General features: G+C 43.5%; 1 protein-coding gene across 8 annotated transcripts in view; it reads right to left on the bottom strand.

The window, feature by feature from the left end:
* Nucleotides 1-1992: 1992 nt before the first annotated feature.
* Nucleotides 1993-25834, bottom strand: part of LOC115208648 (SEC14-like protein 1) — a 65794-nt gene continuing 41952 nt past the window's right edge. For 5 of the 8 annotated variants that reach the window (XM_029776859.1, XM_029776860.1, XM_029776861.1 and 2 more), the window contains 15 exons: nucleotides 15737-15886; nucleotides 14798-14929; nucleotides 13264-13392; nucleotides 12513-12831; nucleotides 12242-12351; nucleotides 11839-12073; nucleotides 9599-9687; nucleotides 9413-9483; nucleotides 8555-8726; nucleotides 8262-8396; nucleotides 7905-8039; nucleotides 7014-7271; nucleotides 6493-6671; nucleotides 6157-6183; nucleotides 1993-4996 (listed from right to left, as the gene is read on the bottom strand). In XM_029776859.1, coding sequence (XP_029632719.1) covers nucleotides 4891-4996; nucleotides 6157-6183; nucleotides 6493-6671; nucleotides 7014-7271; nucleotides 7905-8039; nucleotides 8262-8396; nucleotides 8555-8726; nucleotides 9413-9483; nucleotides 9599-9687; nucleotides 11839-12073; nucleotides 12242-12351; nucleotides 12513-12831; nucleotides 13264-13392; nucleotides 14798-14929; nucleotides 15737-15886 — 2247 coding nt within the window. In that variant the 3' untranslated portion in view covers nucleotides 1993-4890. The remainder of the gene's footprint in view (nucleotides 4997-6156; nucleotides 6184-6492; nucleotides 6672-7013; nucleotides 7272-7904; nucleotides 8040-8261; nucleotides 8397-8554; nucleotides 8727-9412; nucleotides 9484-9598; nucleotides 9688-11838; nucleotides 12074-12241; nucleotides 12352-12512; nucleotides 12832-13263; nucleotides 13393-14797; nucleotides 14930-15736; nucleotides 15887-25834) is intronic. The other 3 variants (XM_029776866.1, XM_029776864.1, XM_029776867.1) reach the window with 3 other exon arrangements.

The raw sequence follows: 25834 nt of genomic DNA, 5'->3' as shown, positions 1-25834 counted from the left end.
TTACATGGGCTTGCTCGTACCTATCTTTCCGATTTGGTCCTGCCGTACATACCTACACGTACGCTACGGTCACAAGACGCAGGCCTCCTAATTGTCCCTAGAACAGCTGGAGGCAGGGCTTTCTCCTATAGAGCTCCATTTTTATGGAATGGTCTGCCTACCCATGTGAGAGATGCAGACTCGGTCTCAACCTTTAAGTCTTTACTGAAGACTCATCTCTTCAGTGGGTCCTATGATTGAGTGTAGTCTGGCCCAGGAGTGTGAAGGTGAACGGAAAGGCTCTGGAGCAACGAACCGCCCTTGCTGTCTCTGCCTGGCTGGTTCCCCTCTCTCCACTGGGATTCTCTGCCTCTAACCCTATTACAGGGGCTGAGTCACTGGCTTATTGGTGTTCTTCCATGCCGTCCCTAGGAGGGGTGCGTCACTTGAGTGGGTTGAGTCACTGACGTGGTCTTCCTGTCTGGGTTGGCGCCCCCCCTTGGGTTGTGCCGTGGCGGAGATCTTTGTGGGCTATACTCGGCCTTGTCTCAGGATGGTAAGTTGGTGATTGAAGATATCCCTCTAGTGGTGTGGGGGCTGTGCTTTGGCAAAGTGGGTGGGGTTATATCCTTCCTGTTTGGCCCTGTCCGGGGGTATCGTCGGATGGGACCACAGTGTCTCCTGACCCCTCCTGTCTCAGCCTCCAGTATTTATGCTGCAGTAGTTTGTCGGGGGCTAGGGTCAGTCTGTTATATCTGGAATATTTCTCCTGTCTTATCCGGTGTCCTGTGTGAATTTAAGTATGCTCTCTCTAATTCTCTCTCTCTTGGAGGACCTGAGCCCTAGGACCATGCCTCAGGACTACCTGACATGATGACTCCTCCCGTCCACCTGGCCGTGCTGTTGCTCCAGTTTCAACTGTTCTGCCTGCGGCTATGGAACCCTGACCTGTTCACCGGACGTGCTACCTGTCCCAGACCTGCTGTTTTCAACTCTGTAGAGACAGCAGGAGCAGTAGAGATACTCTCAATGATCGGTTATGAAAAGCCAACTGACATTTACTCTTGAGGTGCTGACTTGTTGCACCCTCGACAACTGTAATTATTATTATTTGACCATGCTGGTCATTTATGAACATCTTGGCCATGTTCTGTTATAATCTCCACCCGGCACAGCCAGAAGAGGAATGGCCACCCCTCATAGCCTGGTTCCTCCCTAGGTTTTGACCTTTCTAGGGAGTTTTTTCCTAGCTATCGTGCTTCTACACCTGCATTGCTTGCTGTTTGGGGTTTTAGGCTGGGTTTCTGTACAGCACTTTGAGATATCAGCTGATGTAAGAAGGGCTATATAAATACATTTGATTTGATATGCATAGTCACTTTAACTCTACCTACATGTACATATTACCCTGACTAACATGTACCCCCACACATTGACTCTGTACCGGTACCCCCTGTATATAGCCTCGCTATTGTTATTTTACTGCTGCTCTTTATTTGTCATTTGTATTTTTTGCTTAAGTAAGCATGTCACTAAGGTCTACTACACCGGTTGTATTCGGCACATGTAACAAATAAAATGTTGATTTGACTGTGCATATTCTGTTTGATTGCCACCTAGTGGGCATTAGGCAGTAGTACCTTGGACAGCTCCTCAATACCCATACAGTAATTAAATATTTTCTTGTTGCCAAGAAAGCACTTTCAAATGAGATTTTAGGCTCCAAACTGTCCCTCAGTGCATACTATCTGCTTGTAATTCAGAGACCATCTTCCATTCCAGTCTAAAAACCCCAGCTTGCATGTAATTCCATCCATCGGTTCACCTATTCATCCACTCAATGTTCAACTCTTTCTGATGATCATTTTGCCTGAGATAGCTCAAGTCACCGACACAGATAACAAAATGTATCCACATTGACACAGTCAAATTGAGTTTAAACTAAGATTGCTGCGTGCATTGCAGTTGAAGCCGGATCAAAAGTAGAAAGATATGTTACACAAACAGGACAACTTTTGATTCTCATAATTCAAGTTTAATGGTTTGAAAAATTGGAAAGGCGCTATTTTATATTAATTCGAAGTTCTCTCTTTAAACATAATTATGAATTTCACTGGAAATAAAGATATGCAACATTATCGTTGTCTTACAGGGAGGCTAGATGAGAGAAATGGAGAAATCAGGATATGGTTGGTGACAAACAAGACAGAAATAGCCCTCATATGTAAATGAGAAGTTAAAGTGAAGGTTGACAAGTAGAGCAAAGCAGGTTACATAGCAAATACATTTCTGTAGTTGCAGTGACATTACGTTGAGGTCAGTTGATGAAACCGAAAGGTAACTGAAGACATCGGTCTCTGGTTTAAAACAACAGTGAGCCACTTCTAAAGCAGTGTTCCAACTCAGCTAAAGGAAAAACTAACATTGTCTCCTCTCACACGCATGTCGTGTTCAGAGATATCCAGGACTGGAACCTTTCTCTAAAGCTTGGTGAACCATTGAGCACGTTACACATTGTGTTGATATTGTTACACATTGTGGACATTGCGTTTCCTTTGATAGAGAGCTGGAAAGTAGGAAACTACGCTAGTCTATCTCTAGACATGCTTCAAGGTTAAAATTAGTACAGAAGACAAGTACAACTATACATCCTCAGACCTGATATGGGTGACACCCTTACAGACATTTAGTTACTCATTATTCCATTCATTCATCAACTTAATAAATGAGTTAATTCTGAACAGCTCTCGTTCTGAGCGGGTCCTTTCCTCAGTGAGCAAAGCATTTCATGTCATTCCAGTTAGACACACACACACTGTACATTATAGACTGTTCACTTTGACCTTGGGTTTCGTTATCATCGTTAAAAAAGTAGCATCTCAAAAAGCTGTTAAAAACAGACGTGCTGCTAGCCTGATTGGCCGATAATCCTTGGAGTGAGATCTGACGCCCCATCAACAAACGCGTCTTTGGCCCTCTGTAACACCAAGCAGCAGCATGGTAACACTGACCAGGCTGGATGGGCTTACTTGTCTTGAGAGAGCCTCAGCTTGTAATGCAAGGCAAACGCTTACCAAACCTTTGAAAACAGCCCGACAGTAATCTGTAGAGAAGTTCAATATCTCTTCCGTGAGCTTGAAGCTCACAAAATATCCCCTAAAACACTCAACTAGTTTGACAAAAAAACAAACATGGAAACTATAAGACGGAACACAGTTTTTTGTTGTCGTCTTTGGTGCTTCAGAAGCACAAGGTGGCTGTCCAGAACATTATTTGCATGGGTGCGTTGCATTACAATGGAAACATCGTCCACGTCGCTCAGTCGAGGCAAAGGGGGTGTCCCCTAACCAAGCAGATATATATCTTATATACATGGTTAGTTACAAAGGCTAAAATGGTCCTAACAAATGGCTCATGAGTAGTTACTATGGTAACTCCTAAACTAAAATCAAAATCAACCATAACCCAATATGAACATGCAGCAACCCACTTCACTTTCACTGAAAACTAACAATCCAACCAGCACTAGCCCCAAGTGCATGTATGCATCAATACATTTCCATGAATGGCGCAGTAGCAAATGATAAGCTTCACCACAAAAAAAATTCACTTCCTCCCTCTCTATAAAGAATAGCAGTTTGACCTAAACCCGTGACCCTGACAGTTCGGGGCATTCCATTGTCTAGCAAAAGCTCACCTGACCATCAGTAGCACATTCAAATCAATGACCACCACCACACCTAGCTATGGGTCAGGTTCATTCCTGCAGACAGGGACAGATGGGAAACACTCATTTTGGGGTGGAATCCATTCAAATTCAAGTCAGAGTAATTGAAATTCAAGAATTTAAAAGTAAATCACTGGTTAAGTGTCTCGTGCCAAAAAGAGACTAGTAGATGAATTTGCGAACACATTCAAAATGTGTCAATTCAAATTCCATTTGTGAATTCAAATTTAAAAAAAAATAACTGGCAATTTCTTCTGGCTATTTCTCCAAATGAAAGTTTAGCTAAATGAAATGTCTGTCCGTCCATCTAGTCACCCAGGAACTGGAAGGTCACCTATACATTGCACATAGCACCCATGAGGACAAACCTCCATACATAACATTTTCATGATAAATAGAAATGTAATTATTTCAATAGTTGATATTCGAACTCTGCTTATTGCTTCTAAACGATACCTCGCTACGACTTTACCCCAATCCTGACCTATAAACAATTCACCAGGTAGAGACAAACCCCACTGGTGATATGGCAAATACTGTGTTTTTCTGCAAGTCATTGCAGGTGTGTTTATGGTTTGTGTCTATACAGTATGTGAGTTTGTGTGTCTTCCTATGTTTGAGCGTGTTTGTCTGCAGGTAACAGCACATCCCGTTTCTTCAACCTATAAACAGTGTCCATGTTCTTATGTAACAGCACATCCAGTATCACCAATACCTTGGAAGTGTGCATGTGTGTAAAGTGTTCTAATGCACATATGTATCAACGCATCCCGTTTTTATCCAGTCCCACAGCTCCTTAAATGAGTGTGACAATTGCTTGATCTGGCATTGCGCTCCGTGGGTGCGACACTTCCCACACCTACCAAAGTCACAGCAAGCACAAAACGTTCTGCCAACGTTCTGTTCAGCAGCCCAGGAGAAAGCTGGGAAGAAATATACATGGCCTGCTGCAAGAAAAAAGGAGCCCTTTAAATCACAAATCTTTGTTTTCAGTTTTTCAACCGCCGACATTTTCTTTATCCTCTGTTGTGCAAGCATGTTTCAGTTCCACATTGTGACTGACTAATAGTAGTACAGGTTTGAGGTGGTTAGGGCGGAAAGTGTGGACTGTGAAGGCTGGAGGAGATGGGACTTGTAGTTCAGCAGAGGGAGAATTGTAAGTCCTTGGCAGGAGTTGTAGTCCTCTACCTGGAGATCATGGAGCTGGACTGGGAGTGGTTAGAGGAGGAGGTGGCGTGGCTGAGCTGGGAGAAACCACTGTGACTTGACTCCAAACTGGTCATAGAGCCCCTGAGAGAGAGAAAAAAGGTTGAATTATTTAAACGTATTGTTGGCCTAACTAAGGTTGTAGAACTACATACTAAATGGGCTTAAAAAAAAAATCAGACCTGGGTGCAAATACTATTTGAAATCTTTCAATTACTTTGAGCGTTTGCATTAGGAGTGACCAGTGGGAGAGGTTTGCACTTGTGGGACTCTTTTATTGGTTATATTGCAGCAGGAAAGCTCAATCAAGCACAGCTTAAGTATAAACAAAAAAAAATGTTTTCTTGTCACATAGGAAATTATTTCAAATAGTATTTGATCCCTGGTCTGGAATTAATGATGCCCAGCTCAAGCTCAACGCTTTGTCAAGTCTGGTGCCGAATACTGTAGATCATGCAGCAAGTCAAACCAAACGGAGGTGGATCCACTCTGTGCGACATTCATTCAGCATACTGCACTAAATAGGTGGTCCTTCCAACCCACGGTGACTAAAACATGGCCTCTCATGCTTCAGTGATAGTTTTGAGGGGCATGAATGAAAGACTTCTTATCCTTATCAACCAATTTGCAGAGGCAGAAAAACACAGCAGGGATCATCAGCTACATTCAGCTGTGTGCTGATTTGGTCTTGAGCAGATGGTCAGGGGGCCGGAACATAATTACAAATCATTTGTAGACTGCAAATTGACCGCAAGAAGCCCAAACAGATATCATATTTGGATTAAAACCTATTCATTTTAAATGTACTTCGATTTGTATGACATCACGTGCCTCTATTATGCATGGGAATACTTAAAGGTGATTTCAATTTAGGAAATCTGTTCATCAGTCTTTTATGTCCAACAATAAAAAATAAATAAAACCACCCGCGAGCTGCCAGTTGGGGAAACTCTGAAATACAGGTAGCCCTTTGTGGCAAAGGAGGAAGGCAACACAAACTAAAAAGGCATGTGTCTGTTAGTCATTCATGCAAGGGTGAGACTAGCTAGCTTAGTGAGTGAGTGGCCTTTCTCTAGCTGAAGCACACAGAGAAAGCCTAGCATTGCTGGTGTGGTAATGCTCAAATAAAGCCATAAGCGAAGGGTCAAGATGCTAGCATATTAGAGCTGTCGCTAACTGTTAAATGGGAGTTCTCATAAGCAACCAAACGCAATGCAAAGCTAAGGGAACACAGGTCCACTTACAAACTTTGAACATCAAAGCAAGCCGTTCTTCACAGGAAGAGACAGAAAGAAGTGGAAGAGGGGTTGGTGAGCGATAAGAGGACAGGAGCGCATTGAAAAGAAAGAGTGGAGGGTAAAAATCTCTCTTTCGGAGGGGAAGCCTACACTTGGCACTTCATAATGGATACAATGGACAATGTTAATGTCAATATTGTATACAAAAAATATCAAATGGAAAAAAGTGATGATACAATACAATCATAACACAAAATACAGTATGATTTAAAACAAAATGACATTTACTTTGATGACCCATTAGATATCAGCTCACACACACACACACACACACAAACTAACCTGAAGTCCTCGGAGCCAATGACCTCTGTGTAGTACATGACTTTGCACTTGTGTGAGGAGACCTGCAGGGAGGCGAGGACGTCGTCCACGCGGGGCAGGTTGGTGGAGGCGCTGCCCGGCATGGTGTGGAACTTCCACTGCAGGATGTAGAACCCGGGCCACCTGGTCACGTGGGAACCCTGGGAGAGGGACGGCGAGAGGGGGAGGAGAGGGACGGCGAGAGGAGGAGGAGAGGGACGGCGAGAAAGAGAGATGGGGGGGAAAGAGAGAGGTGCATTAGATGAAGTCTTAATCATTGTCAATCTGAATGTTCTTAACATTAGATTAAGTATCGAAAAGGCATTTAAAATCACACTTAACACTAAACAACTGGTTTCAACATTGGTGTAATACGCAAACCTGTATATTTCAATGAGTCAATCTTAATTCATTAATTCAGTCAAGCACTGACAAAGAGCCACCTGCATGTCTCATGTCTTTCTCAATACTATGAACAACTAGTGTGCTGCTCCAGTGCTGACCTGAACACTCTCCCCCTCCTTGCAGGTGAGTGGTGACTCCACCATGCTGTAGTCCAGGCCTAAGGTCCAGGACTTGTCTATGAGCTGGACGTTGTTCCCCCCGGGGGTGGTGATGCTGCTGTGTTGCCCCACTAGGGGGTCCTTGCGGGGGGTTTGAGGGGCGCGCTTGGAGTGGTAGAGGTGGAAGACCACGTCGCCCTTACACACGTCAAAGTCCCAGGTGATCACGGAGGAGGCGTCGATGATCTCGATCACCACCTGGGATGGAAAGCAGGGAGGAGGGAGAGAAAAAGAAGAGGGTTGAAGAAGAGGGGAGAGAAAAGGAGAAAGCGAGGGAGGGATGAGAAAGAGAAGGATGGGAAAATCAGGAGTGAGAAAAAGAGATGAGAAGAGTAGAAGTAAAAGAGAGATTGAGAAAGAATTAAAGCGAAAAGAACAGATGACAGAGGGAGGTGAGACAGCAGATTTCTACCCAATAGTATCCACATGGCTTCTTTTATAACAGATTATATAATCCATCTACTTTCCTGTAACAGAAACAAAAGAACAAAAGGGTGCAGATTCCTCTCGAAACAACGTTTTGTGACAGAACCGTGGCTAAATGTCTGAAGATCAGTTTCAATGCACTTTCAGGATTTCTCCAGTGGGTGGCAGTGTTGGTCAAGTAACTTCAGCAGACCAACGTTTGGCTTGTTAATTATTTTCCTCTCTATCCACATCTTTCTCTCATTCTTCCCATACCTCTATCCCCATCTCTCTCTTTCTCTCCTCCCGCCTATCTGCCCTTCTCGCTCTCTTATTTCTCCTTCTCCACAAATGACTTCAAAGCTCCAGCTAAGGCCACAGTCGCCCCGCTCGGCCCCACCCGAGGTGCACTGTATTGGGGCTCACCTCGTGGGGCGCTCCCTTGAAGACGCTGGCACTCTGGTAGATAGTCTCTGTCCACAGGCTGATGTCTTCGTTCTCCAGCTCCTCTGCAGTACGGTACAGAGACTTGGGCACCAGGCCTCCCTCTGGGACTTCACACTGCACACAGACACACAAAGAACTAGGCCATAGGAGAACGAAAACTGCGTAGAAAGTACATGTTTGCTAGGATCTTAAATTCAAATTCATAATATCATTTATACGCACGGACAGACATGAAAAAGGGATACAAACGTTATCGTGGAAACCACACGACAATGTGACTATGTTGGGTCATGACACCACACACACACACACACGCGACCCCACACAGTGACTCACCATACACTCTCCTCCCAGGAAGTCAGGGATGACCTCCTTGTCTATGTAGTCCAGCAGGCCGCCGGGGCCCTGGTAGTCATTTCCAGCGTAGATCAGGAACTTCTTACGGGTGTTCTCGTCGATGAACGGGCTCACCTGAACACAGGACAGAAGGTGGGAAGAGTCAACACCCTACTGCTCCCACCTAAATACATCATGCCTAACTGCAGCTTATCTAGTGCCATATGAGCACTATATAGGGAATAGGGTGCCGTTTAGGAGTCTCCAGCCATAGTATTTTCATAGTGTCTCACCAGGGTCCAGAGCACAGGGAAGACTCTAGGAGCCCTCAGTATGAGCAGACGTCCCAGGGTCTCCGGGTAGTTGGCCTCCACCACCTCAATGATTCTCAGAAGGGCCTTAACCCCCGGTCGCCACAGGTGGCGCATGTTTAACCCTTCGAGGTCCACCAGACACGTCCAACAACTAGAGGGAGGAGAGCGAAAGCGAGAGAGAGAGGAGGTAGGAGGGTGAGATGTTAAGTACTCTACACAGATTGTAAGTACAATACACATTACATTTCCAAATACGACCTTATGACGTCAAAAAAACGGAAACGGACAGATTCCTCCCACTCTCTCAATCAGGGGCTCTCGCTCCCTGTCTTACGTGAGGGAACTCCATGGCTTTCCACCCTAGCACACTTGAGATAGATTGCTGCATGGCTTCTCTCAACAGTCACGTCCATCTGATAAGCCTGACAGCTGCCAGGTAACACCCCCCATTCTCACCTCTCTTTTCCGTTTCTCCTCTCACTCGCTCCATTTCTGTCACTTAATCCATTTCCCTCCCTCTCTCTCCCTCACCCTTCAGAGAGGAACCCTCCACATTCTTTCCATCTTGCCTTGAGATAACTTTAAAGAGCCTCCCCAACACTCAGCACTCTGTGTTAATAACCCCACTGCACCAAGGCAATTCCCATGATACACATTAGCTTAGCAACAGCTACAGAGGTCCCATAGGACTCATTACTGTTTAGTCCCCCTTCTCCCAGGAACTCGTGCCCTGTAGATCTGAGAGGCCTAGATAGGTGTATGCAATATGGCTTAAACTCCACTTGACCTATCAGAGGGAGTGGTGGAGCTACTACCAAATAGCAACGGGGTGTGTACCTGATTGGTCGGCCAAAGACTTTGGTGTTCTCCTCACAGCGCCTTAAGCCCTCCTCGTTTATGGATAGAACCTGAAGGGTTAAAAAAAACACACACACTTAATGTAGGTATGTTTACACACACACACACACACACACACACTTTAGTTACCACATGTGTGACTGACAGCAGAAGAGGCCCACTCACGTGTCTGAGTAGAGACTCCTCTCCCAGGGCTCGGACCAGCCCCTTGGTGTCCATCTGTCCCAGACGCAGGATATAGAGAGGGCGACCCTCTGGAAGGACACACAGACAAACAGACGCATCATTTGAATAGTCTAGGGATGCAAATTTCGGTCCATTTTGCTGCCGACTAACCAACCCTCATTAACCAGTCAACAAACAAAAAATAAAATTCCAAACAGTAAAATATTATGCATGCATACAAGGAATAGACATTTTTCATTATGAGAAACATGCAACAATAGCAAGTCTATTGTCTTCCAGTCAAAAGGCTACATATAGTCTATTATTGAACATTCAACTCCTGTAATTAAGCACCTAATAAAGCATACTTTTCAAACATTTACCAAAATGCAATCTGTGGGGAAAACAGTTATAAAACAGTGCGCCTAATACAAGTGGCTCCATATATGACAGAGATTAAAATCTCTGCTAGAAACGTAGAGGGGGAATCGAATAGCAACAACTAGGATGGGTTGGGTCTTTGGCTTCTGGACAACAAAATAAAGTTGATATGAAAACCAATAGAACAGGTGAGAAATGCTGGTTAAATGGGATGGGTAAGTCTTTATAAAAAAATACTGGTTAAATGGTATAAGGAAGTCTTTATAAAGTCATACTGGTTAAAGGGTATGAGGAAGTCTTTATAAAAAAATACTGGTTAAATGGTATAAGGAAGTCTTTATAAAGTCATACTGGTTAAAGGGTATGAGGAAGTCTTTATAAAGTCATGCTGGTTAAAGGGTATGAGGAAGTCTTTATAAAGTCATACTGGTTAAAGGGTATGAGGAAGTCTTTATAAAGTCATGCTGGTTAAAGGGTATGAGGAAGTCTTTATAAAGTCATGCTGGTTAAAGGGTATGAGGAAGTCTTTATAAAGTCATACTGGTTAAAGGGTATGAGGAAGTCTTTATAAAGTCATGCTGGTTAAAGGGTATGAGGAAGTCTTTATAAAGTCATGCTGGTTAAAGGGTATGAGGAAGTCTTTATAAAGTCATACTGGTTAAATGGTATGAGGAAGTCTTTATAAAGTCATGCTGGTTAAAGGGTATGAGGAAGTCTTTATAAAGTCATACTGGTTAAAGGGTATGAGGAAGTCTTTATAAAGTCATGCTGGTTAAAGGGTATGAGGAAGTCTTTATAAAGTCATGCTGGTTAAAGGGTATGAGGAAGTCTTTATAAAGTCATGCTGGTTAAAGGGTATGAGGAAGTCTTTATAAAGTCATGCTGGTTAAAGGGTATGAGGAAGTCTTTATAAAGTCATACTGGTTAAATGGTATGAGGAAGTCTTTATAAAGTCATGCTGGTTAAAGGGTATGAGGAAGTCTTTATAAAATAATTGGTTCCACATTTCTATGGATGGATTTTGGCTACGCTACTTTGAAGCAAGGTAAGACATGCCTCATTATTTGAAGTAAAGTAAAACGTTCAGGTTTCAAACAATTCTGCTGCCTCACGCTCACATTGCAAAGTGGTGTGTTACGCGCTGATTGCCTGCCTGACTTTAGCCTATGCACTCGAACGGCGAATGGGAGGGGCGCTTTAATTACGAGTTGAGATTGAGAAATAAACAAAAACAGTAGCTTTTTTCCAATCGTGGCCATCAAAACAGTTTACACACGATTGCATTTAGAATTGTTATTTGTTGCTTAGAAAAGCACGGAGCTGCTCTCGCGCTGTCTAACAGGTGATAGGCCATTCTGCTCCTCAAACTAGGCTCTTATACATTTAATTGTGTGATGAGGGCAATGCCTTGGGACTGCCGTGAAGACAAGCAATAAACCAGAGCATGCAAATACCCAGGGCAAGTATGAAGTAACAACAATGTATTTGAAATTGGGACTGGTGAACGGCAACGTCAATTCTAAGTTGTATTCCCTCATTGGACGAATATGGTGTATGACAGGAAGTTGTGGCTTAGACTTCTTTTTCTATTACAGTGAAACACAAAGTGACGTTTTGGGAAGTTACTTCTGTTAACTTACAAAGAAATAGGACACACAAGTTTTTTTTTTACCGTAAATAATACGAGTACAACAGTGTTTGTGCGGTGTGTGTCTGAGTGAGTAATTCTGAGTGACTACTGTATTTTGTGAACATCATATGACTACCGCTCTACATCAAATCAAGACTTCATGACAATTATTGGCGACTAATTGCGTGTGTGTGTGTGTGTGTGTGCGCATCTCTCTCGGTGTCCATACCTTTATCATGGTGGTGCCACCCTCCAGTGTAGTAGTCATTGAGGACCTGTGGTGAGGTCCACGTCTCTAACAGATAGTCCACCTGGTGCTGTTTCCTCCATGTTAAGGACTGACACAGGATCTCCCTGGCCTTCTCCATGTTAAAGTCCCTGGCCCGCAGGAAACGAAGGATGTGCTCGTCCTTAGGGATCTGGAAAGGTGGCGAGGAGGGAGAGGAGGGAGTGAGGGTGAGGGTCTCCAAGGGGGGAGGGGTTCAGAGGGGGCAGGGTAAGAGCGTGCGCGTGTGAGCATGTTACGCATGCCTCCATGTTTGTCTCAAGTAGCAGAGTATGATTTTAAAGATAGAATATGTTTTAGTATGTGTGTGTTGAAAGCTGCGAGGGTGTGTGTGTGTGTGTCTCACCTTGCCCTTATGGCTCTCCTGCAGCCACTGTCGTAGTCTGATCAGACAGCTCTCCTGCAGAGGCGTCAGGTCTCCCAAGTAGCGCTTGATGTAGTCTGCATCCAACTTGTCTACAACACACGCACACAATTTAGGGAATTCTCAAGTCAGTCAATTCAATCTCATTCAAAATCAAAATCACACAGCTAAACGCCACTTAAAAATAGTGTTTCCCATTTTCCTAATGTATTGAAACTTTTGAACAGTGTCTAAATCATTCATTAGTACTAACCATCAGGCGTGCCCAGCTGGTTCTCCATCTGGTTGTCAGGTTGGCTAGTGGCATCGTTGCTGGTGGCATCACTTTGGGTGGCATCATTATTGATGGCAGTGGCAATCTCATGGTCATTGGCATCAGTGGACACGGGGATTGAGACGGCGGGCGTGACAGGCAGCTCCAGCTGGAGGAGCGTCGGGGTGGCACAGACAGGTTTGGTGGTGACGGAGGAAGAGGAGGAGAAGGGAGCATCCAGGGAGGGAGTCCAGCGGGGCACGTGGCTTATCCCCTCTTCCTCTAGCTGGTTTAGGTAGAACTCTATGATCTCCTTACCCTGAAGACGAGGGAGGGGGAGGAGGGAGGAGGTGGGAGTACGGGGGAGGAGAGAAAGAACGACAGAGTGAGAACAAGAAGACAGAGTTAGAGTTATTAATATGGAAGGAGGCTAAATAGGGACTAGGAGCTTACCTTTGTTTACATTGGCTCGGCAAATTGGCTTACATTACATAATAAGAGCCACTTAGCACTAGAACTTACCACTCAATGTTTGACCTCTGGTGAATTCTCTAAATATGATACATCTGGGTTGTATTCATTAGGGCGCAACGTAGCAACGGTAAACGAAAAGCAACATTTCTTTTTGGACAAGGTTCAGGTAGTCCTGCCACCTTTCAGTCTGTTTCTTACTGTTAGTGTCTAATGAATATGACCCTGATCAGATCTGGCTCTCTCTCATACACACACACACACACACACACACACACACCTTCTTGATACTGCTGGCGTACTGCTTCATGGCCATCTTCTCCACCGTGCTCTCGAAGCCAAAGAACGATTTGATGTCCAGGCTGGCCGACTGCTCGAAACACGTCCAGTCGTCATTCTCAGGGTGGGCCTGCGCACACACAAAAGAGAATATACACGTGTTACCGTGGCAACCACACACGCCAATATGACTGCTGACGCACACTACAAGCTACACATCCTCAGCTATGTGTGGGAGTGCGTACCGATGACACTGTCCACTGGCATTATACCAATACTGACAGGTTGTGTCGTTATATGCCAACAAATATTGATAGGAGGAGGGAATTTTGTGACGGTATCAAGCACAGACAGCACATTCACACACATCCCGAGATTGTATCAAAATATATTTTGTTGAATGTCAGTGAGTGGAGTGTGTTAGATAGGACTGGGAGTGAGAGTGTTGAATGTCAGACACCGCTAGGCAAACCGAGGCAAGTCATACAGTGATCCCTCTGTGACACGTGACTTCTGAAAGTGTAGCTCTTCGACTAGCTCTGGCGTTGGATACCTGTTATCTCTGGCTACCAAAATATGTCAGCTTTAGCCGTCTAATTGAGCTACCTAGCCTTGTTAGCATCCGCTAGCTAACTGTAACTTTTCTTCATAAGGAAAGCTGCATAACGGACCTAAAATAGGCCCGCTAGCCTCGTTAGACGCTAATGCAATGTGCTTGACCTCTAACTCAGAGCGCATTCATTCACCGCGGGAGCCTGGTGAGAGTAGCACTGAGGTCAGAGTAGGGAGTGCCGCAACACACTGCAGTAGGCCTGGGAGGTGTGAAAGAACTGACTCCAGAACAGTGCGTGAGTGTGTTGAGGCGGAGTGCTGCAGGGAACAATGGGAGGTCTGAATTATTCAGTGGGAAGGAAGCAGCATATGAGAGGCTGGTTGGAACACAGCTTTCTCTGCATTGTGACTGCATTGGAGGGAAGGGCTTTCAGACAAGTGTGCCGTCTACAACTTGCTTTTACAGGGCTGTGTGCGTGTCAGTGTCGTGTGAAGTGATATAAAACTCAGACTGAAGTGGCGTGTGTGTAGCTCCATATTTTATTTTATTTTTTTAATCTTTATTTTAACAGGGAAAACAGACTGAGACCTGGATCTCTTTTACGGCTGTGCCCTGTGTAAACATGTTGACATATACAGTTTTAGGCATACAGACAAGAACATTTCAAACATACAAAACAAAGACACAATTCAACAGAAACAATCACAGATAACATCATATTGATCCTCCATAACATTTTTAAAATGGGCAAAATCAGGAGCTGGTTGGAACACCGCTTGATTCCGTCCATTTGAAGAGACATTGTGAATGCACAGGTGTGCTGCCGACAGCTGGCTTCAAAGTGGTTTAACAGGGCTTTGTGTGTGTGTGATTGAGTGCGAGTGTGTGTGCATAAGTTTGACACAATAAAGCCAAGGCTTGAATGTGTGTTAGCGAATAGACAGGTAGCTTATGTGTGTGTGTGTGTGTGTGTGTAACACACCGAGTAGCTGCAGAGTTCGTGGATGATGACTCTGTTGGAGAAGGTCTCGTTGTGGGACTCGATGTGGAGCGTCCTCTCTCTCTTGTTCAGAGTGTTCTCCTGGCTGAAGTACACATAGTCCACCCCCGCAATCTGCACACAAAGGACACTCATGAAACCAGTTGCAGCAAAACTAAAATGGTCAAAAAGGAAAAACGGACACACTGATTACAAAATGGCCAATGCCTGATTTGTGTGTTACCTAAGGTCTTTTGATTTGTTTTTATTTGTCATGTCAGCGTCGCTTAGAATACAAGCTACGGATGTTTCAAATGCAACTTTATTTAAACTGTCCCCTGAAAATCTCACTTAAAATGTATATTCTGTTAACTCGTATACAAATAATGTTGCTGACTCGGTCTCTACTCGTATTTGTGGCCAAAGCATAAATTGGAGAAAAACACCTCAAACTTGTATCTCAAACAGACCGTTAAAAAAAGAAATGCTGGCTATTTCCTCATAGAAAATATCATCTTCAATATTGTTAATGACCGGTATACAGCAACACCACTCTTTGGTTGGGGTAAGCCAACACCATTCCAACACAGAAAAGCTACTTTTTAAACATACTTAATTAACATTTTTGGAAGGAAAACTATTTCACTCATATTTGAAGTAATTATAGGTCATATTTCACAGAAGTCTGGAAACATTGAGCGGAAACTTTAAACAATACTCAAACACTCATATGGCTTCTGCTTGGCCTTTGGGGTCTAGGCTGTGTTCCTGTAAAGCCCTTTGACAAACCCTGACGTGCAAAAAGGGCTTTATAAATACATTGGATTGGTTGATTGACTTCAAGTACAAGACTCACATTGACTGACAATTTTTAAAAATAATTACATTTGATTGATTGACTGACAAGACGCAAGAGAGAAGTTGGCGACAAGTTAGCCGTACCCGTTTGAGGAGACGAGGGGCGTCCACGTCCAGTTTGCAGCGGCGCTGGACCTGGTGTATGGATCCGTCCTCGCTCTCAGTTTCCTCCAACACCTCGCTATCCACAAACATGGGAATCAGGTGACACGTGGGGAATCGCCTCTCGTAGGCCTGCGAGAGAGATGGAAAGAGAAAAGGTTATTAGTGTGGGACTCCTTCGTTTTAACGCAAACTCCACCTTCCATGTTAATAAACTTGATTGAATTGAGAGAGCGTGAGATGCATCAGACAAGATAGTCTAGCCATTGTATATCCAACAATGACATTTAAATTGTTGGATATTCCAGTTCCCAAAATCTATTTTATCAGCTGTTTTCATATCTCAAAAAAAGTGAGTAAGAGAGAAAGAGATAAAGGTGGGCCTGAGAGGTTAGGATAGGGAAGATAGACAGCGAGAGACAAAACACCCTTCAGATCTATTCAACTCCCTGACCCGCACATCCCCTCACTATGGTTCTATCGTTGACTCGTATCCAATCGTCTCAGCAGCTGGCACACATGCCAACATTACACAATGCATCGTTTCATTATCTAGGATGCAAAATAATAGGCCTTAGTAATAATAGGCCCATTAATGGCACTCCGGGCACAATATATCAGTAGAATTCTGCTCATAAAACACATACCACCTAGGTCGCGACCAAAATGGCACCCTATGGGCCCTGGTCAAAAGTAGTGCACGATGTAGGGAATAGGGTATCATTTCAGACACAGCCCTCGATTTATTGTGCTGCTGAAGGCAGCTGTTACACAACGTAAGGTCCTTGGCACACAATGGGCCTGCATTGCTTTCATAATGTTTGATTACTGATCCTGGACCTGATTGGCAGGGTTACGTAAGCAGCCAGGGGACATGAGAGTTTGGAGAGGTGTGGGAGACAAGGTGATGCTCCAGCCCACCTAAGTGACACTGCACTCAGTACAGTTAAGAGACTTGTACATGATGACAGTGTCTTTGCTAATTCTAGGCCAAGTCTGTGCCCTGTGTTGTAATGAAGGAACTCATTTTGTCTACTTCTTCCTGGCTGCTCTAGATACCATTATTTATTTAATTTTGTGCTGAATGGGCAGATTCTTATCCTGGCCCAGCTGGAGTATGCAGTCTCGAGAGAGCGAGAGAAGAGAGCAAGAAAAAGGAGGGAAGTTGCATTGGGGCAATGAGAGGCCACCACCGGGCACAAATCCACCACTTAGTCCCAGATGGCTCAGACCGAAAACATACATGTAAAAGAACTCACCAAAAGCTAAAAGTAAGAGAGCGAGCGAGAAAGAACAAGCTTCTTTTTTTTAAACTCAATGTTGGCAGTGTTCACAGCTCGATCATCAGTTATACTGGAGCAAGATGTTCCTGTCCTCTGAAAAGGCTTTGGGTTCAGCTCAGGTCCTCTAAAACCAGTGTTTTGCAATCCTTTTCATACCAGGGACTCGCAAGCTATGGCTTTTTCCTTTTTGGGGCCACGGACTGGAGGTTGAGAAACACCCCTGTAGCCTAGACAACTACCTCATCCCCATACTGTATTTATTTATCTTGCTCCTTTGCACCCCAGTATCTCTACTTGCACATTTATCTTCTGCACATCTACCGGTGTCCTGGGTGAATTTAAGTATGCTCTTTCTCGCTCTCTCTGAGGACCTGAGCCCTAGGACCATGCCTCAGGACTACCTGGCATGATGACTCCTTGCTGTCCCCAGTCCACCTGGCTGTGCTGCTGCTCCAGTTTCAACTGTTCTGCCTCACGTGCTACCTGTCCCAGACCTACTGTTTTCAATTCTCTAGAGACAGCAGGAGCGGTAGAGATACTCTCAATGATCGGCTATGAAAAGCCAACTGACATTTACTCTTGAGGTGCTGACTTGTTGCACCCTCGACAACTACTGTGATTATTATTATTTGACCATGCTGATCATTTATGAACATTTGAACATCTTGGCCATGTTCTGTTATAATCTCCACCCGTCACAGCTAGAAGAGGACTGGCCACCCCTCATAGCCTGGTTCCTCTCTAGGTTTCTTCCTAGGTTTTGGCCTTTCTAGGGAGTTTTTCTTAGCCACCGTGCTTCTACACCGGCATTGCTTGCCGTTTGGGGGTTTAAGGCTGGGTTTCTGTACAGCACTTTGAGATATCAGCTGATGTAAGAAGGGCTATATAAATACATTTGATTTGATGATTTACCATTCCAGTGTTTAATTGCTATATTGTAATTACTTCGCCACCATGGCCTATTTATTGCCTTAACTCTTATGTTACCTCCTTTGCACTCACTGTATATAGACTTAGTTTTATTTTTTTCTACTGTATTATTGACTGTATGTTTTGTTTATTCCATGTGTAACTCTGTGTTGTTGTATGTGTCGAACTGCTATGCTTTATCTTGGCCAGGTCGCAGTTGCAAATGAGAACTTGTTCTCAACGAGCCTACTTGGTTAAATAAAAGTGAAGAAAAAAAAAGGGGGAAAAAGGGCCTTGTCATATAACTGTAATAAGGGCTAGAGCTTACCCTGCTAAAATGGGACCGGTATTCAGGCCTCGGTGAGAGTCGACGAGCAAACCAGGCTAAGTAGGGGCTTTGGAAATTGGCAATAGCTGCACCCCCCATTCTTTGTAGCTCCAGTCAGCATTGTACCAGACTGCCTAATAACATTGCCAGGGCTGTTGGCTCTGTCCCAAATGGCAACATATTCCCTAAAGTGCTAAAGTAGTGCACTATATAGGCAATAGGGTGCCATTTGGGTCGCAACCATTGAGCTGTGTCCACTATCATCATGTTGAGTTCGGTTTTTCTCTCTGGTCTAGAACAGAGGCTCTCGGAGGAGTACAGTCAGCACTATGGCAGGAGTAAACACGGTGTTTGGTGTTCGCCCATCAAAACAGGCTACTGCATCAACAAATGATCTCAACGGCGCTAAACATCACATAAAGGGGTAGGCCAAATACAAACAATTCTTCACACCCAACAACATACCTCAACACAAAACAGACTGGTATGTATGTATGTATGTATGTATGTATGTATGTATGTATGTATGTATGTATGTATGTATGTATGTATGTATGTATGTATGTATGCATGCATGTATGCATGCATGTATGCATGCATGTATAAATAAAATAAACACTCAACGTCCAACATGTTCAATCCCAATAACAATTTACACCCCAGACTGCATAAACAAAGCAAATATTTCTGGGCAAATACATATGAATTCAATCACTTTTGGCAGCACCCTTTTTGATTTGAATGAAACACTCCATAAATATTTGCCCATTGTAGAAGTGGTCAGAAAGTGACTTGTTGGACCTGAACGCCAAAACATTCATGAGATAAAGGTGATCAAAGTTGACCCATTTTGCATACCCCATCCGGGTCTTCATCACTGGATAATATAAACAGTTGAGTGATATAATTTCAAAGCTTACAAAACAGGGTTGTAAAACAATTTTAGAATTTCTGGAGAATTGTAAAAAAAATAAAAATATCTAAATTTTTAATTTTTAACCTTTAAGGTCAATTACACATTCGCATAGCTTCGACCCTATTTTGCGTCAGGTCGTGTTGAGACAACATGCTCTTGAATACAGCGTGGGTGTCATGTTTTGGCTAACAAATGTACTAAAATGGGAATAACAGACATTTCTACTTTCAAATGGTAAGACAAAGACGGATGGAGGTCCACACATCAGAGAATGGGAATATCTGTTGTTTTAAATTATACTGTCAATCCTCCATAGGAAACATATTGAAATCAAAAAAATATAATAGACATGACCATTTAAGTTGACATTCGACGGTGGGTGGAATGATGGGCATCTTTGCGGTAGTAAAAAAAGAAGGTAAATTGCAGTTGTCTGAAGGGATAGGTCCATTCTATGGATTTAAATTACACCTGCCCCTGGATTCAAGAGCATGTTTTGGCTCAACCGATGGCAGGCACAACACAAAAACCTCAGATGATATGAAAAATGGTCTAAACTACAAAATATGCAACATTTGAGATGAAACAAATTGGAGTTTAAAAAGGTTTAACATTTTTGAATTTATGAATTTTTTTCTCTCCATGAAATAATAAAATAGTTTGACAACACCGTAAGCTTTTAAATGATGAACTCAACAGTTTCTCTTTCCAGTGATGAAGACATGGATGTTTCATGGTATGGTAAAGTATGGAAATTTAGTCAAGTTTGAGAACCTTCATTTCTGAATGTTTTGGCATTAAGGTCCAAAAATGCATTTTATGACCACTTATTCCATGGGCAAACACGTATGGCAAGTTTTGTTTTAATTAAAAAAGGTACGCAGTCAAAAAGTGATTGAATTCAAAATGGATTTACCCTTATGTCAAACATGATGTTTCATACCAAAAACACCACACTAGGCTATATACACAGGTAACTGCCAAAATAATAAAGGAAACCCCAACATAAAGTGTCTTAATAGGGCATTGGGCCACCACGAGTCAGAACAGCTTCAATGCACCTTGGCATAGATTCTACAAGTGTCTGGAACTCTGTTGGAGGGATTTGACACCATTCTTCCACGAGAAATTCCATAATTGTGTTTTGTTGATGGTGGTGGAAAAACGCTGTCTCAGGCGCCGCTCCAAAAACTCCCATACGTGTTCAACTGGGTTGAGTTCTGGTGACTGAGAGGGCCATGGCATACGGTTAACATCGTTTTCATGCTCATCAAACGCTGTGGATGGGGGCATTGTCATCCTATGGGGGCATAGGATGGTAGCCAAAATAATGGCCTTCCCAGCATTTTAATACATGGCCCTAAGCATGACGGGATGTTAATGGCTTAATTAACTTAGGAACCACACCTGTGTGGAACCAACTACTTTTAATATAGGCCTACTCTGTATCCCTCATTTAATCAAGTGTTTGATTTATTTGGAGGTTAGATGTACTTAAAGAGTCAACATACACCCAATGCTAAACAAAGGTCACACGACAAGGGAAAACAAACCCCACAATGAATAGGAAAGCAAAACAGGAAATGTAAAGGCCATGATAGTGACTATTTTTAACAGAGAAACACAACACCATTCAGGCCAGTACTCAGTGTTCTGAGTGAGGGGGGAAGAGCTGACTCCAGATCAGTGAGGGGAAAACAATGATGGTAACTAGAAATCACATAACCCGCCAAGTGCCTTCTAAACATGGTGCAGTGTGTAATATGTAGCGGTTGTTAGCGGTAGCACAAAGACAATGTACTAGCTTGTTGAGGGTGTCACTTGATGCTCGAGATGCCCTTGAGATACACGTCAAATGGATCCAGGATGCCTCTTCCAAACAGGAAATGACCTACTTATTACATATTTTCAAACTCCATATCAAAGGCCTGAGTCACATCACTGAAACTCAAATACCACATTTTTAAGCATGACTCATTGCTCGGTCACAGCTGAGCACATGCTCAAACATCAGAAACTCACAAGGGAGACTGGGTCAATATTTAGGCCTTAGGCAGTCTAATATTGACACAAAGCATCATGGTCCTCTTAAAAAGTCAATTCAAGATAAGGGTGTCGGTAAAAGTCATGGAAGAAGTGTCACGCTCGGTGTTGACAGGTGACAAGAGGAAGACGAGGACATGGTCTCCTTTCTCGTTTCATTCCCATCAGTAACGCTGATCGGTGAAACGGCAGGATGGTTTCCCAACACGCTGCTTTAACTTATCATATCAGAGGTTGCGTATTGTGACGGAAAAGGAAGGAAGAGGGAAACATTTAAGAATATTCAAAAGATGAACGGTAAATTGGGACAAAGGCCTAGTCAGTCACGCGAGCCACCGCCCCATTGTCACATGATTCTAAAAGTGCTACAGTCAGTCAAATGCAGCTGCTGATCCAACTGATGGAGCTCCACCACAGCACGGCAAATATTGATTTGATTGCCTCCAGCTCAACTCTTCCCCGGAGCGGATTAGGCTAGCTATCAAACAAAACAGAAAGAGAAAACATTTTTCTAAAATTGGCTATATGAGGTTTGCAAATAAGCACGAAAGCATGTGTGTGTGTTTATCTGTATGTGTGTGTCAGCTCAGGTCTCCATAGCTACAGGATACAGTAAAGGATAGGCAGGCCAAGTGTGAGTAGCATTCCCAGGAATTTAGCTGGGATGTTTATAGGATCACTTTCCAGACATGCATGGGGTAATGTCAAAACAATACCTAATCCTTTCCAGGAAATAGAAAACAGGCCTTCTTCCTTAAGGAAAGGATAGTAAGACTCTGGGCATGGAAGACTGGAAGAGGAACTATTTCTTAGTGTTTTCAGGAAGGGGAACAGAGGACACTTTGGAATGGAAAGCAAGGAAGTGAAAACAGTGGGAATAAATGAGTTGGGTGGAAAAGGAACCGAAGGATATTATCACGACTATTTCCAGACTAGAGGGGACTAGATGGTGTGTGAGAGTGGCTTTGAAAGAGACTGGTCTTTAGAAAGGGAAGGACACTGGCCAAGGTCAGGCTGCTGGAGCTGACGTGTGGGCGGGTGACTGCCTCAGTGTTGCTGACGACATTCGTCAGTAGCAGTAATAATGTTTGAGTGTGTGTGTGTGTGTGTGAATGTGTTTGTGTTGGGAAGGGAAATTGACGTGCCCTGCGATGGTCAATGACCACTGGACCGCAGTGTGTTTATGAGACCCGTTCTGCTATGTATGCCTACTGTATGTGTGAAAGAGGTTGGGTAGGGTAGAGACTCATGTAGCTTGGGGCGGAGCAGCCGGTCTGCACGGCACACACATCATCCTCACATCACAACAATTACATCAGCTCTAATTAAGCTAAGGTTTGCTCTGGGATCAGCTCTTCACCCTACCTGGCAATCAGCAGAGATCTAGCCGACACTGAGAACTGACGCTAGATCAGATGACAGGATCTGATTAAGAGCTTTAAAATGGACAATGCAGACAGGCCCAACGACAATCTGAGATCACAGATACCTAGTCCTACACTCTCCCTAACACACACACACACACACACACACACACACACGGAATATTGATGTAATTGCACAGTGCTGACGTAGCCTAATGGTTAAATCAATAGTAATGGGGGGGCCCATGGCTTATATCAAAACACTGTTTGTAGTGACAACACTACAGTGCTGGGGTTTCACAAAGCAACTTTCACATAGTTGCAAGGGACATCATCTCAAACACAACTGAAATTGCCTGGGACTCCAGTGGACTTCCTAGATGGGTGTGAGTGTCGTCTCGTCTCCGGACTGTATCAGCATTGTTGTGTAAGAACAACAGAGCCAAGAGCCAACAGGACGTCAGTCCCTATATTTATAACAGCCGTTTAACGGCGACAAGGAGGACATTTTGGTGAGGGGCCGCTTTTGAGATGAAAACATTTGATGAGGGCTTGGTTGCCACGCAACATCAAAACAAAAGCAAAAAAACAAGGCATTTAGATGTTTGTGATATGGCCGGAATGTTCTTTCTGGTTTTTATGGTTGACAAAACAATTATCTTGTTCGAAAAGACAGACGTTTACCTTAGAATGAAGCTATTTGTACAAAAGAGATTGAGGTATTTGGAGTGTTAGGTTACATACGAAGCTCTTTGGTTCAACATAGACCTACACAAGTCTTCAGATGACATTTCATAGTAATATTTGAAATGAGCACAATCCCCTTTTTTACATTCCCTATATACATTATTCCATTTATCTTCTCTTTTTCCAGCACAAAGTGGATTTAATTCAGGGCAGGGCCCACACACACATTGTAAACAGAGCAACAAAAGGAGCATTATTGTGATTGCTTGCAGCACCATTCTGGAAAGTAGTGTACTGCCAATACCAGGCCTGGATGCCAGGGGAATGCAGTGTTGCTGACTATGATGGCAGTGATCAATGGGCGCTTTGAGTGTGTCTGAAATGGTACCCTATTCCCTATATAGTGCACTACTTTTGACCAGGGCCCCTATTGAACATGGCCCAGGGTTCCATGGTGGTTCAATATGTTCTTAAGCAGGACTGTAGGGTGAAGGAATGTGTCAGAGTGCCACATGCGGGCTGTAGCCAGGTGAACGGTACAGGGTTGCTTGGACGTGGTGGCTATTGATTAGACTGACTGGGTCGTGTCTACTGACCTAGCTGGCAGAGGATGGTGTGTGTGTGTGACGTGCGTTGGTCAAATAACCACTTGACCCCAGAGTATATGTGACGCCTGTGGCTGGGTCCTCTGCAGTGGCTGGGTCCTGTGCTGATGCTATGTAGTCCAAATGACAATATTTTGGGCACCTCTCCCACTGGCATTTAGGCTGAAATATGAAGCATAATTCCACATCTATTCAAGAGAGATGAAGAGATCACACACACACACACACACACACACACACACACCTGCTTACACAACTTGATTACAACAAGACTGCATCCATCCTAAAAGGGTCAGGGCAGGCTTTCAGGTGTGCTGCACTCTGCACCAAATGTCATGTGGGGGGAAAAAATTCCTCATGGTTTCTATTTTCAGAGTTTAGCCAAAAAAGCAGGTCACAGTGGAGTGAGAGAGAGAGAGAGAGAGAGAGAGAGACAGCTGTGTTCCAGACTGTTCTGAACAGTCAAAATGCAAAGAAAATAGTGGTTTTGTGCAAGTCCAGACTTGGGAAGTTCGACAAAAATAGGTATTAAAAAAAAACCAAAAAACCCACTTGTCTTAATACTCCTGAGTGACTGCCTTTCCTTGTCTCCTTTCCTCAGTGAGTACTGAAAAGGGCTGGATAGATTTCATAAATGTTCAACCTTCACATCCTTGAGGATTAGGGGGTCAATGAAAGGAGATGAGGAAAGAAGCCATTACAAGCTACTGAGTAGAGGTCGACCGATTATGATTTTTCAACGCCGATACCGATTATTGAAGGGCCAAAAAAAGCCACTGCCGATTACGTCGGCCGATTTTTTTTACTGTTTTTTGTAATAATGACAATTACAACAATACTGAATGAACACTTATTTTAACTTAATATAATACATAGATAAAATCAATTTAGCCTCAAATAAATAATGAAACATGTTCAATTTGGTTTAAATAATGCAAAAACAAAGTGTTGGAGAAGAAAGTAAAAGTGCAATATGTGCCATGTAAAAAAGCTAACGTTTAAGTTCCTTGCTCAGAACATATGAAAGCTGGTGGTTCCTTTTAACATGAGTCTTCAATATTCCCAGGTAAGAAGTTTTAGGTTGTAGTTATTATAGGAATTATAGGACTATTTCTCTCTATACGATTTGTATTTCATATACCTTTGACTATTGGATGTTCTTATAGGTACTTTAGTATTGCCAGTGTAACAGTATAGCTTCCGTCCCTCTCCTCGCTCCTACCTGGGCTCGAACCAGGAAAACATCGACAACAGCCACCCTCAAAGCAGCGTTACCCATGCAGAGCAAGGGGAACAACTACTCCAAGTCTCAGAGCGAGTGACGTTTGAAACGCTATTAGCGCGCACCCCGCTAACTAGCTAGCCATTTCACATCGGTTACACCAGCCTAATCTTGGGAGTTGATAGGCTTGAAGTCATAAACAGAGCAATGTTTGAAGCACAGTGAAGAGCTGCTGCCAAAACGCACGAAAGTGCTGTTTGAATGAATGCTTACGAGCCTGCTGCTGCCTACCACCGCTCAGTCAGACTGCTCTATCAAATCATAGACTTATTTATAATATAATAAACACAGAAATAGAGCCTTAGGTCATTAATATGGTCGAAACCGGAAACTATCATTTCGAAAACAAAAAGTTTTTCCTTTCAGTGAAATACGGAACCGTTCCGTATTTAATCTAACGGGTGGCATCCCTAAGTCTAAATATTCCTGTTACATTGCACAACCTTCAATGTTATGTCATAATTACGTAAAATTCTGGCAAACTAGTTCGCAACGAGCCAGGCGGCCCAAACTGTTGCATATACCCTGACACGGCATGCAATAAACACAAGAGAAGTGACAATTTCACCTGGTTAATATTGCCTGCTAACCTGGATTTCCTTTAGCTAAATATGCAGGTTTAAAAATATATACTTCTGTGTATTGATTTTAAGAAAGGCATTT

Source organism: Salmo trutta, chromosome 14, assembly GCF_901001165.1.
Source record: "Salmo trutta chromosome 14, fSalTru1.1, whole genome shotgun sequence".
Classification (NCBI taxonomy): domain Eukaryota; kingdom Metazoa; phylum Chordata; class Actinopteri; order Salmoniformes; family Salmonidae; genus Salmo; species Salmo trutta.
This window is presented reverse-complemented; position numbering and strand designations above follow the sequence as displayed.